The following is a 14,423-nucleotide window of genomic DNA, read 5'->3' on the forward strand; positions in this document are numbered from 1 at the left end:
AAGAGAATTATTTTTCATTATAAGAAGACAGAACACTTGTGGATTTAGGTCTAGAAATGGGCAGAAAAGCAGTGAAATGACAAATTATTTTACTTTAAAATATCTGAAATAGCAGTGATTTTTACCTCACTTCTTTTTTTCTGAGTAGGTTAATTTAAGGGACTAGTACAAAATTGATGTAAATTAATTTAGAGAAGCTGGCCCTTAATTTTTTGTTTTGGTTTGAGGCACTGGGTCTATCATGCAAATAAGGGTTTATGAGATTGGGCTCTTTGGGAGTTACAGGATTATTTTTTTACAGTAAAATAATATAGAAATTGCTATTAAAAAATCTCATCTCTTGTCATTACCATCAGACCGAAGGGAGGCTCAATGGTATGCTGGCAATGTGCAAATGTTGATTTTTTAGAAGAGGCTCATTCTAGCTGAATACCCTAACAAGAGTATGAAACAAACCATCAAAACAAACTGTGCTGCTAACACTTTCTAATTTTTCATTTTAAATATCAAGTCTATGCATTTTGGTTTCATAAACACAAGCATGCAAACAATTCTTATAACTACAGTTAAATGGAAAGCCACACTGAAACACATTTTGACAATCCGCAGCATAGTGCTGGCTCTGAGCCCACATTGCCACAGACGTGATAAGGTGATGAAAACACTGTCAGGCATTTTAGATAAGAAAAGATTCAGGGCAAGGGAGAATAACAGCTAAAGAGGACTAACATTTGTTAGGGCTGTAGCAAAAGAAGATAAACAACAAATAGAAGGTCTCTGAGGAAACTCAAGCAACATATGCCCCGAATTGAAATGAGAGAACCTGAAGTTGATCTTTTATCCAGGTAGCTAATGTACCACTATATTAAATGGTGACCTTCTATCACTAGGCATCCAGCTCTCATCCTAGCTGCTACTACTGGTATCACATATGTTAAAAGGATTTTAATGGCACCTCTAGCTCCTCTTGTATTAGGCAGGAAGTTGGACAAATACATAAGTACATTGATTAAATAACAGCCAAGTCAAGCCCTGTCTTTAAGCTTTAATCAGGATGTTGAATTTGAGTTATGATTTACTTACGTGCTGTTATCTTCCTTCGCAAGAAACAAATTTCAGATTCAGGACTAAAACAATATTAATAATAATAATCAATAACGCATATGACTTCCTACCTCCAGCCTGTCTGTCCTCATTAATTTCTGTGCAGCAGCAGCGGCAGCTGCAGGAACTGGGACACCTGGGTTCCCTGCAACCAGCATTGGTGCAGTCGGCAGGATCTCTGCTGGGACCAAGCCCGGAGAGACAGGTCCCAGGTAGGGATTAAAGGCTGCTGATGCATTGGTGGCTAAGCTTGGTGCAACTGAAAACATTGGCTAGAAAAAAGAAAAGAAGAAACTCTTTCATATTTATATTATTCAGTACATCACAATGACCTTATATTGTAAACTTGCTGTTTCAGACTACCTGTTAGACCATGACAGTGGTATATTTCTGCTATTAAGACAAATACAATATTTGTTCTACCTAAGGAATACAGAACACACATCTAGAATCTTAACCCATTCGGCTAGTAAAATGTTAACTGAGATGGATTTAATCTGTCAGGCCACATTAGATTTTTTCACAGAACTTGGGAGGAACTCTTGTATGTGACATGAGGCAGTGCTTCCACTGTACTTTGACTCAATCTCCCCTTTGCAGGGTCACCCCTCTGTGCTCCCACAGGGCCATGTAAGAAAAATGTCTGACAACAATCATGTCAAATGCTCTCAGATGTGCACATTTAAAATGTGTGCATGGAGAGAGAAAGAAATTTTAGTGGGTGACTCAAGACATCCTCACATGAAATCATTCTTTAAGTTCACAGGCAGATTCTCTTATCTACCCTGATGTACATCTGGAGCAGCTCTGCTGAAGGTAGTAGAGTCAATGAGGGGTAAGAACAGAACAGAGCATGAAGAACAATCATTCCTTTTTGATAAAACTAATAAGGCTGTCTACCCAGAGATTCAGTAAGAAGTAAAAAAGCTCCGTCCCTTGATATATTTTGACTAAACTGTGAAGCCAAGGAAAAGAGTTGATAGTATCAGACCGAGAGGTATGCAAATGAAGGTACAGTTTTTCTTTGGTAAGCAACTTAAGAAACCAGTTAACAATATGAAGATCTCATACAATCTACAAATGCTAGGAGGAAAACCTAACTAAATGCAGAAGCCCAACCAAGAGTATGTTAACTGGGCCAGCAACCTATGGCCCACAAAGGGATTGGACTGGCCCATGAAGGTTCAATCCAGTCTGCATTTTACTAAGGGTGTGCTGATTCCCCAGCTGCTTGAGATGGTCTCAGTTTTGTTAATGCCGTGCCCATCACCTGCCCTAGCCCATGTGGAAGGCTGCTCTTCCTCACTGCAGTCTGTGTTCCCTGGCATAGCCAGAGGGAATGGTAGCCTACGTTTAACCCACATTTGAAAAAGGTTGGCAACCACTGTTTAAAACAACTCTGTGCTGTTATATACTGGTATAAACCTGAAGTAACTCCACTGAATAAAAAGGAGTTGCTCTACCTGTACAACTGACAGCAAAATTTAGCCCAGAGTCCTTATTTTGATATCTGGGTAGAATGGCTAGTAAATGCATATAAAGCTCTCTTACAACCTAACTCCAAACTGTCTTTGCAATTAACCAGGTGCTGTGTGTATGCATGTGTTTTATATTCTCCATGAAAAGATTGAATTGCTTGGCAAATAAGAAACCAAAATATATCATTGGAAACACTGGACAAAAACATGTATGTACAAAGATTATTTATAAACCAGCCTGAAAGAATGCACCACACAATAAATATTTAACTTTTAATGCTTCATTTGTCCAAGTCTCAGCCAGTTTGTTTATTTTTCTACATTATAGGATTCTTGCAAGCATAACAAACTATACTGAACACTACTTGTCAATTGGTGCTAAACCTTTCTGATTTCATTGGCTACATAAACTGTGGGGAGTTGCTCCACATACACTTGTACTATACAAAAACAATACAAAAATACACAAACTAATAACTTATTTGGAAAAAAAATTGAACTTGTGTAATTCTTAACTAACAAATGACACTGTAATAGTATTAGTTCCCCTTCTGTAATCAAACCAATTCAGGGAAAGGCAGTCGAAGCAGAGGCAAAACATTTTTAGGTGCTCACAGAATCTAAAGGAAATCCACTGGGTTCCTACAAAGCTGCTGCTTTGATTGCTGAAAGGACCTCATCAAACTTCATGCGTCATTTGACTGCAATCCAGAGTAAGTCAGAAGTGGCCACCATAGGCTCATCTACAAGTGTGGATTTACTGTGCAGTAACTGAAACTACTGCACAATACAAGCATGAGTCTACACACAGTACTACGCTGACTTGAGTGTAAATTGGATACCTGCATCATGCAGGTATCCAATTTACATGTGATTAGTTACTAAGCAGAAACACATGTGTAGACCCCTGACTGCACAATAACACTTTGTGTGTGGACTGACTTGATACTAACTTTAGTCCTAAATCAGGGCATACACAGTGTTATCGTGCTTTAACGCCTGCACGTGTAGACACTGGCCTACTCCCGCTTACTGCACAGTAAATTTAAGCCAGTGTAAATACATGTGTAGACACACCCTGTGAGAAGGAAGGCTATGTAGTTCACAAGAATGGAAGAGGAATGCAAGTTGGGATTCCCAGCCCTGCACTATAGGGACCCTAATTTTCTATGATTCTGTGATAAGTAAAAAAGTCCTATCCTTGAGGGCTCACAGTTTAGGCTCATAAAAAAATACAACATATAGAAGAAATAGACAGGGATAGACAGGGGGGGAGGGAGTGTAAGGGAATTATAAAAAGACAATAATTTTGCCTGATAAGTCTTCTTTTTTAACTATTAACTTAGCCAGCATCATTGTCTTAAAGCAGTGTGGTGTAAATAACCTTTTTGTGTGGTGCACAGCATACTGGGGAGGGAGCAGGGAACACTGTGGCAAATAGGGCAGGAAAAAGAATGCAGAACAGCGGAGCAGGAAAGGAGCACAGGGCAGGAAGCAGAAAGAAGAGCAGCAGATCACGCAGGGGAAGGTGAATGTAGTGGCCTTTGGGGAGGGTGCAGGGCTTAAATGGTCATACGTGTGCAACGAAGGTTGGCCTCCACCAAAGCTAGAGACAGACATTCAAAAAGCCTGAGCCTGAATTGATTCAATCTTTGCAGGTTAGTCTAACCTGGCTAGGCTAAATCAGTTTGCAACCATACAGACATCCCACAACTTAAGGCACATGTTTGTAGTGGCTCAGGCTAGAAGTCAGGGAGTTACTACAGTAGCTCTCCCTTCCCTTCTACAGTACTGAGCAGAGGGGGGCATGGCCAAGCTCTGGCAGGATACTCTGCTTAGGGAGGGCCTCCACCCCCCTTCTCATTGATTACAGCATTTATCAGCTCTGTTATCAGCATTTATCACGCCATCGGAAAACAAAGCCTCTCTCCATTAGTTCAAGTTCTTCTTAAGCAGCTTTTCTAAGGAAAGAATAGAGGAACATTACCAGCTACCTGTTGCTTAGTCCCAAAGAGCCTTAAGCCACTGTGCTGTCTACCTTTGTCCAGTGTCCCACAGCACAGACTGTAGTCAGCATGTGGTATGCTAGCTAATGCTGAGATGTGTCTGTGTAAGACAGAGGGAGGGGGATATCCCTGCTTAGTAGGGAGTGGTGAGGAGAGGAGGGCGGAGCAGGAGGAAGCCAGGCAGACGCCTGCAGTCTCTGCCCAAGCTGCAGCCAGGGAGCAGAGGGGAGGGCCAGCTCTGCTGTGGAGCAGAAAGACCAGCCTGGAGAGCATGCTGGAATACTGGGGGAGTCTGCTTTAACTTAAACAAGGAAGGGGTCTGGGACAGACATTGTATAAACTGGTTTGAGCCAAATCAGTTAAGTCTGATACTACATTCAACCAGGTTTATCTCAAACTGGTTTATGTGCACTGAACATCTGTTCTGTTACAGGTTTAAACTACTTTCTGATCACTTAAACCGGTTTATGCGTAATGTCTGTCCCTAGCCTTAGAGCATGATTCTGTTCTAATGTTCTAAACATGATCATGAAAAACAAGCATACTTCTAACTCACTACTTCTGCTGGCTGTAAGTCTGATTTGCAAAGCTGATGAAAACCAGGAGCTCCTACTGGTTTGGAGGAGATTTTGGGTACTCAGCACCTTTGAGCACCAGGCTGTATACTGTATTCTGAGCCATATCTTCTTACTTGAATGGTAAGATCATTTTCTTTCTGTGTTTTACTCTTATAAGCCCTGCAAAATCAGCATGGGTGAGAGAGTGCAAGTGGGATTCTTGTCTGTCTTGCATATCATTGACAGAGTGGTTACTACGCTCCATCAGTTACACTTGTACAATCCCAATGAAGAAAATAAATCATTCCAACCAAGAGCATTATATCCAGTTAGGGACACAATTTCAAAACATAACCCTGTGCATGCATACCAGCACAGGGTTATTCACCACTAATGAATTTCTAATCACTGATATTTGTGCATGCATCTGACAGTGCTGATCTGTAGAAAAGTGCATGTACTGTGTGAAGATACAGACACAAGCACATAAATTTAAAGCCAAACAGAAAAATCACAGTGTTAATGCAGCGACAATAAAGCACTCAAATACTGGGAACTGTAAAAAATTCAAGTTGATCCCACAATGATCAATTATATATTCAAGATATTTAACTATTGCATATATTAATGACAGGCAGGAATACACTTATGTCTGCACTAAGCTAGGGAACCCAGAGGGCTTGAGTTTCATACATAATAACTGGGCCTCACAGTCCATGCATTGAATTTTGTCAGTTGAAATAACCTACAATATCTCCAGTTTCAAAAAAGAAGACACCTGTCGTGGGGAAGGAGGTAATATGATTGTGGAGGGCAGTGATACGCCTGTGCCCTGCCCCTGCCCCTCACTCCCAAGTCACAGACCCCCCAGCCCCTCACTCCTGACCCACCAGGCTGGTGTCCTTCACTCCCAATCCATAGTCCCTCGCCTCCCACCCATGCCTGCCACTCACTCCTGGCCCACAGCCTTGCACTGTCTGCACCCCATTCTCCTGACCCACAGTCCCCTGCCCCCTGGTGCCCCTTGACTCCTGACCTGCAGCCCCTCGCTCCTCCCAGCCCTGCAGCATATCCAGGCTGCTCCACCCCTGCAAGCAATGGCAGTAGCCCTGATGCCACCAGCTGGGCCACACAGCTCTCTGCTGCCCCCAAAGGCCCCCCCTCATCCCCTTCCCCTGCTGAAGGGGCAGGCACCCTCCCGGCTGCAGCCCCAGTGTCTGGACACCTTCTCCCAGCACTAGCAGGCATCCTCCCCTCCTCCCCACACACCCATCCCCTCCACACATACACGCACATGAGAGTCCCCAAGCCCTGGCCCTCCAACCCCCTTCCCCACAGACTTACCTGCATGCAGCTGCTGGGGCTGCTCCTACCACCCTGCCTGGCTGCATGCTGGCCACGTGCATGTGCGTGTGCACTCATACGTGATGGCCCCTGCCTCCAATTGCCCACCCCCGCTCCCCCCAGCCCCAAGCAGCATCTTGCTAGGGCAAGCTTGGAAGCTCTTGGGCAAGCTGGGAAAAACTTCAATGCTGAGCAGATCAAAATCCTGGATGTTTGTTCGTATTTTAAAAAATGGCTGGAATGGAGTTCCAAGGACCCAAAAAGAGGACATGTCCAGGAAAACCCAGACATATGGTAACCCTAAATAATTTTAGTTGCAATTTTGCTGAGACACCTAAGCTCCTTTAAATAACAGCCACAGCAAAATATTTCCTGCAACTATTCACATCTCAAATATATTTCAAATCTAGCTACTTGGATAAATCAATGTGGTGTGAATAAGTTTTCTTGTGGAATTTTTTTTCATTCATTTGATATCATCAATAATGGTATTTCAATATTTCTATTTATTATCATTCCATTTTTAAGATTCTCAATAACAAAAAAATAAACAAAGGAATTTAGAACTTTTGGCGTAAGTTTGATAATTGGTTAATGATTTCCCAGATTTGGAATTCTGATCATTGAGTTGTAATTGAGTCAGCCCCAATACAGCCGCCATTAACTGGATCCTACTCAGCTTGTATACCAAACAAGTGTCTTAAAGCAAAATACATCATTCATTACTATGTCCTGAAAGTATACTAAAAAAGTCCAGAAAAACTGAATGCGTATATACAAAATGGCCAATTCTGAATGTTCATAACTAGTACCAATTACCCTAGGCTTATCAAACTGAGCTTTGGACTTTGAGAGATCTAAAGACAAATGCTGTTTAGCTTTGGTCATTTTCAGAATAATAAAAAAAAATCTGATTGACAAACATGCTAAACTATTTTTTTTTATAACTAACTCAGAAGTAGTTCTGCTGATTTTGCTCACTTTTCCTTAAAACCCCTCCCCTTCAAAACAATTCATCCTAGAAAGCACTTGTTTGAGAATGTTCTGAGGAAGGGATTTACAATATAGCTAGCCTTTACAAAAAGCCTACGTGTACCTGCAACAATTAGTACTTTATCAACAAAATGGAGATTTGTTTAATCAACAAGACTCTGAGGCCATTTCTACACCACTTCCGGGCTGCCCCCAGACTGCTACCAAGAAGTATATCCCATCTACATGCTCCCACCTCGTGTGAGCCTTATCAGCCGTATCTACACATTCATTAATGCTCCTTTGCTACTGCACATTAAAATTAGTACCTCTGGGCATTTTCATATGTGCCCCAGAGGTAGGGGTGGGGGGCAGTGCTTTAATTAGAGTGACTCCTAGATAAAGCACCCCCACTACCATTTTTTAAGTATGGGGATACTGATACACGAGACATATGAGGCTGCTGTAGTGTGGCAATTGCCATGCTCCAGGAGACTTGATTAATTGAGTCTGCTCCGATGTTCTGGAACTCCAGCACATCAGAGCAGCCTCTGTGCTCATTTATAGGTGCCCTCTAATGCGAGATACTAACTAAATGCACATTGGGCTAATCTGATACGCAGTAGTGAAAGTGCAAGCTTTTTTCAGTGAAACTTAATGTGCAGTAGCCAAATTTTACTTCACATTACCATATTAGCATGGTTTTTTGCCATGATGGCCTAATGTGCAGTAAAATAGGCTACTACTGCGCAGTAAAGCGCACATATATACGTGACCAGTGTATGGCAAATGCTAGAAGTAAGGCAATAATACATCTATACAAACATTCATGGTATTTTAATGAACAATCTTGCTCCCATTGAAATGTCAATGGAAACAAAATGATGCCCCTGATACGAACACAAATAAATCAGCACAATTCTGTAATTTAAATATTCTGGGTGGTGCTGAAAGTGGAAGTGTGATGCACTGAGAAGCCTGAGGGAATTATTAATACTGTATTTACTCAAATAGAAGCCTACCCTGATTATAAGATGATCCTCAGCAATTAGATTCCATATATGGAAACTTTATAAATTTGTTACAATTTTCCAAGTACAGAATCTAATTATTGGAGGTTTGGTTTGAATTTGTCCCCCTCCTACTGCTACAACAGGGAAAATAAACCTGGGGAGTCGGTTAGCCCTTTTGCCCTCTGCTTCTCCCCAACTTTTTCCCCTGGCAACTCTTTTCCCCTCACCTTACAGTCAAACCCTGCTCTCCCTTTGCACATGAAAGTGAAGATCAAATTTGATAAATGATGACCTTGAAATTAAATATAGTTGTCACAATTTCCATATAGTACCCATATACTTAGTTCATCTGCATTAATTCCTTTTTACTTTTTTTGGAAACTGCTGTAAGTTTTAGCACAGGTACTCCATAAAAACACTTTTAAGCAGCACTTACTTATATAAGTACTTACATATAGTAAAAATTATGCATAATATTAGTCTAAAGTCAAAGGCTCATGATTTAGTATATAGTTCATTGGGCTGGGCTCCAGCAGAGTCAACAGAACTTCAATTCATCCTGACCCCACAGCTCAGCCCTGTTCACTATGTATGTGTTCTCCAGATATCCCCCACAAAGGATTCTTGTGCTAATTAGGCCCCCATTTATGACTGGAGCCAGATGTTCTTGTCATGAATCCTGGGATGCTCCAAAAATCTATATGCAGATGAGGTGTAGGGCAACCCTGCCTCATGGAGGGCAGGGCCATGCTAATCATATGCAACAGTCATGCTCAGTGTTGGCTGCATTTAATCAGCTTCATAGTTAGTTTCCATTACTGAGCATACGCTACTTTTGGCAACAGTTCAATAACAGACAAGGTATCTAACGTGGTTGCTTTGTATGCAATCATTAGACAAATGGTTTTCCCCCAATGCCAAATGTGGGGGAGGTGGGAAACATCATTTTGTATTCAAGTAAATATAGTATATATCCATGGAGTTTACTAACATAGAGTCTTTCTGACTTTAGTGAGATCATTGTGTTTAATACACATAACATTTAGCAGTTTCTACAGTGTGTATTGTGATAGGGACCTCATTTTTTCTTAAAGCTTCTTTACATTAGAGAGAGGGCATGAATTCTGTAAAGCATGGTGACCTCTTAAACATAATTAAATGATCCTGAGACCTGTTGGTCTTCTGGAAATTCAGAGTGAAAAAACAAGAATCTCCCAGGATTAAAAGTCAGTACAACTTGAACATGAGGAGGATTTTGCCTCCTTAAAAAGTGTCTTTATGAGCTGAGACTGAAAATGATTGTACTCTGTTCTGCTGGACTGTCTTAAAAGTGTAGTAAGTCTAGATATTGGTCAGCATCACCACAATGAAGAAACTTAAGAGATGATGGACTCAGCACCACAGGAAAATATTGCTCAAGTTCTGCAAAAAGTCTATACCCTCTTTTTTATCTCAATTCTCCAAAATTTTGCATTAGATGAGTGCTTAAGTGGTCATGCCTTAGGCTTATGAACTTAACTTTTAGCTTCCATTTTCAAAATGTTGGGCTGTCCAAATAAAAATGGCTACTATTACTATACTGAAAGGCAAAGTAACATTTCTCTTACTATGTAGGATTTTTGTTTTTTGGAACTGATACTTACAGAAAAGATATTAAGACTACAATGTTAGCCCTTAATGTTGCACTTGTACATATATGTAACTTTCAGGTCTCCATGAAAGCAGTGGGATGCCAAGTTGCACACTTCCTAAGTACTTTCAACATCAATTAATTTTTAGTATTTTGCTAATACCAGGTTGGTAAAGTATCAGTCAGGTATCTTACTAGGAGTATACCATTTAAAAAGTCAGCCTTGATTGTTTATTTCATTAGAATTTTTAAACCAAAGTTTAAAGCATACATTTTCAAGTTAGTTTTACAAAATCTAAGTATGATTTAAATGAATCATTAAAATAACTACAAAAAAAAATCAAATGAATTAAATCATGGGCTATGTCTGTACCCACTTGCCTCTACTGACAGACAAGAGCCATCAGTGCCAAGCCACCATGTAAACCCACACACTGCATATACATCCACACACTTTTAATGGATCCATTCATTCAGCACCTGGATCGCCAGGAGGCAAAGTGCTCTGTGGGAGGGCACCAGCTACTGAGTGGATCCCAGGTACCAATCAATGGACTATAGGGGTGTATCTACACGCATCTGTAACTGACTTCTGTAGACTCAGTCCACTCAGCAGAGGTAGAGTACCTCTGCCAGCAGAAAAGAGGGCATGCAGCAGCAGAGGGACACTGAGTATGTTCTGCCAGGAAAACTATAATTTAGACTAGGCCTTGCTTTGAACTGTTCCACCATATGGGAAATCTACTGACTCCATCAGAGAAACAGACCATGTCTAAGGGACAAGAAAAGAACAAAAGTAAATAAACTGGAAAAAAAGAGAGAGAGAAATATATTTTTCTCTATTTCTTTCCTAGATATAGCATTCACAAGTACGACTTGTAGCAAAAATCATTATAACATTTGTCAAACAAACATATGATTTTTAAGAACATGCGACTGATTCCTAACTTGGAGCTGCTCTATAACGTAATTCAGTTTACTTTTTAAACCATGTTATTGATTTTTTTAAAACCAGACATATCAAACAGAACAAGAATTAAAACAGAATTCTATATGAAATATTTCTTCCTAGGGATACTCTGTAATAACATTTGTTTTAGCTGTACTAAATAAATTATTTTAGAACAAATATATTAGAAAGGCATCCATTTGCAATCAATATTGTGGGTACAAATAAAACATATACTGCATGCACATGGCTTTTGAAAGTAAAAATGATATTATTTTTGTACTCACGTTATGATATAGTAAAACTGCATCTGCAAGTATTTTGTCCCTTAATGCGAAAGAGTTCTTTGGACATAAACAAAATCTTTAGAATATTCAAATCCTGTCCTCTATTACAAATTGCACAAATGCAACAGAAGACAGAATCTAGCCTACTGACTTTAATAATAAACTGTTACATCAATTAACATTTGTTTATCTTGGCAAAGACTAATATTTCAGAGGATTGTTTTAAAATAGAAATGTTATTTCAGTTTATCTTTAGGCTCTCTATACTGCTGATATGTATAAAGCAAAAGACAAAGGCATTTGGCTAAACAATAAGCAAATAAGTGTTTTAATTACAGGACTGTGTATTACTGCCATCATTTTCAAAGCCCCTCTCTAGATTTGGATGGCCAAGTTTTCACCTGGTCCAAAACTTGAATTTGCTTATACAAGTGGCATAACAGGGCACTCCAATGAGGAAATAAATAGCTTCTTGGGCACGCAAACCACTTGTATGTTTACATTTATGGGTTCAGGGACAAAAAAATAGAGAGTAAAGAGTAATTTGGGGCTACTTTGATGACATAACCCATGAGGTACGTTTCTTCACTTGAGTTATCTGTGTAATCAAGCAAAGACTATGATTATTTCATATCAGAATGCACAAAGTAGTCAATGGTGCCAACTCAGAGGCTGAGGCCTTTGGCAAGCCCCCATTTTTAGGAAAGACCACAGTACCATCTGGATTATACGTTCTTCAGTCATCTCCTATGTTAGTATTGTGACTTAACATCCTGGTGTTAATACACTAACATGGGTTTAATTACTTTCCTTTAAAAAGTATTTAACCAGCATTATTTTTAGTTTGAAAAAAGGCCTATCAAAACAAAATTAAAACATAACATGTTCTCACCTTGACTGGGTTGTATTGATAATTGGTATCAGTGTCGATAAAATATGGAGATCCCTCCCACCTTGTACTGCACTCCCCCCCTCCTTTTTGGAATGACTGAGGCATAAAGTTCTATGAGAGAATAATAATTGTATTAACTAATTAAAACATGATAAAAATAATGACCTGTATTTTAGACCCACACAATTATGATAACTCTTGATCTGATTTTTTGGCAAAGTTTCTACTCGTACTTATGGGAATTCTAAATTATTACTACAGTATTTTAAAGTAAAAACAAAGTTAAAAAGACACAAATCAGACATTTTAATGCAGGTAGAGGATGGTGTTGAAGTGTGAATTCTACTTCAGGAATCAACTGCTATAGCAAATTAGGGGAGCAGTCTTAGTGCAAATATTTGTATTGAATGAGAGACGTTCTGTCATTATGCTGAATTATTCTGTCTTGTGTAGAACATATTGGCCCTGCTCGTATGTTTACTGGTGTTCTCTAAGAGTTGAATAGTTGTTTAGCTGTAAAGGACTCTGGACCAAATTTATCATCAGTTTTACGCAACAGACCTCACTAGAATTACATCATGGCTTTATCTAGCACTGTGTGTTCAGCTCCCAACTATGTATGTAAATGGTTGGGTGATGACAGTCATGTTTATATACACTGAATCAGCAGATCACTGCAGAAGCATAAACTAACCAGCTTCCAACTTTTCTGATACGTCACGTTGGGCATATTTATCAAATTATCAGAAAAGCAGAATATGTTATCCATTGAATAGGTCATATCAAGACCAGAGAACAGATTTCTAATAGACTCTCCTCACTACTTAAAAGTCATGGTTATGCTTATGTATCTGTCTGCCAGGCTTAATCAGCTGATCTTGCATATCAAATTGCAACTGAACATACAGGGCTAACATACAGGATTTTCCAACTTTAGCAATTCACATGCTACTGGAAAAACAGTTCTATTATAGCAAGAAATGCTATAAGAAAGGTCCCTTTCATAAATGGGGACCTGCCAATGGGATTCCTTTTGAAAAAGGGGGAATTTTATTTACCATAAACTTGTTATATTTTCATTTTTAAATAGAAAGTATAATAATTTAACATTGCCTATAGCACACAGATTATGCATTAGCAAAGTACATTTGCAGGCACTAGATGGAAATATTCATATTTTTTCCAATTAAGGCTCATATAATTAAATCAACACAACATGAAATAATGTTATTGCAGGCAAGGTAAAATAAAGCCCTATAAGTGGATACAGGAAGGCACTATATTGTACCCACATTCTCCATCAATTAGTGGCTCATACCAAATTTTCTGGCATTTGCTAGAATCTGATCCCAGCTCATTTATTTCAGCCAAAGTCTACCTGCAATCACCTGGCTTGTAATTATCAGTGGCTCTTTACTGTGTTGCTCTACTGATTAACAAGAATCAAAAACATGCTTACCACAGGTTGCAATGGGGCACCAGGCATCATGGCATTGGCTAGTTGCATTTGCTGGGCCAGCATGGCCATATTCTTTTGCTGAATCAGGTTATTGCGCCCATTTATCTCCAACTGTGTTTTTAAGTGTGGGGGAGGGTGAAGATATTTGCAATTTTCCCTTGAGCATCGACCCTAAACGAAGAAGAAAGCAAAACCATTCTTGTTAAACAGTCACAGGGATATCTACCTTCTTTATAACATTCTTGCTAAACAAAAGAAATTAAAGATGTAAGGAAAAAAAACAACCCTCCAGGTAATTCTGTGTACTGCCAAATATGTAAAACAGCAACTAAAAATAATCAATTTTAGCAATGACAGCATATCACTAATTCATAAATTGCTGCAGTGTAGCCTTAGACAACTATGTATACCTCAAACAAGCTAAGATAAGCAGAAAAAACCCCACACATCTTTTCTGTGGTACCAAGTTCTTTTTCACTGAAAATGAGAACCAGAGCACTGAGGCTTTCACATCCAACCCACAGATCCATCTCCACAAGTCTGGAGAATGGCAGCAGGTTAGGTGGTTAGACATCCAACAACATGGTACAGTTTGACTTCAGAAATGAAGAAGTAGAAGTGATATTTGAAACAACCTAAAGATTCTTGTCTGTCTGTATTACAACCACAGCACGAAGGAAGCAGTGAAAAGTTAGTAGGAGCAGTATTCAGAAGGCAGCAAATTAGTAGGGA

At 39.6% G+C, this 14,423-nt stretch overlaps 1 protein-coding gene across 23 annotated transcripts in view; it reads right to left on the minus strand.

Annotated features, from left to right (window-relative positions):
- The window catches only part of MBNL1 (muscleblind like splicing regulator 1), a 212,885-nt gene that overhangs the window by 29,670 nt on the left and 168,792 nt on the right, over positions 1 to 14,423 (minus strand). For 17 of the 23 annotated variants that reach the window (XM_006034034.3, XM_006034022.3, XM_014524888.2 and 14 more), the window contains 4 exons: positions 13,692 to 13,862; positions 12,233 to 12,343; positions 11,341 to 11,397; positions 1,176 to 1,376 (listed from right to left, as the gene is read on the minus strand). In XM_006034034.3, the coding sequence (XP_006034096.1) occupies positions 1,176 to 1,376; positions 11,341 to 11,397; positions 12,233 to 12,343; positions 13,692 to 13,760 (438 nt within the window). In that variant the 5' untranslated portion in view covers positions 13,761 to 13,862. The remainder of the gene's footprint in view (positions 1 to 1,175; positions 1,377 to 11,340; positions 11,398 to 12,232; positions 12,344 to 13,691; positions 13,863 to 14,423) is intronic. The other 6 variants (XM_014524884.2, XM_014524885.2, XM_014524886.2 and 3 more) reach the window with 3 other exon arrangements.

Source organism: Alligator sinensis, unplaced genomic scaffold, assembly GCF_000455745.1.
Source record: "Alligator sinensis unplaced genomic scaffold, ASM45574v1 scaffold1127_1, whole genome shotgun sequence".
Taxonomy (NCBI): Eukaryota; Metazoa; Chordata; order Crocodylia; family Alligatoridae; genus Alligator; species Alligator sinensis.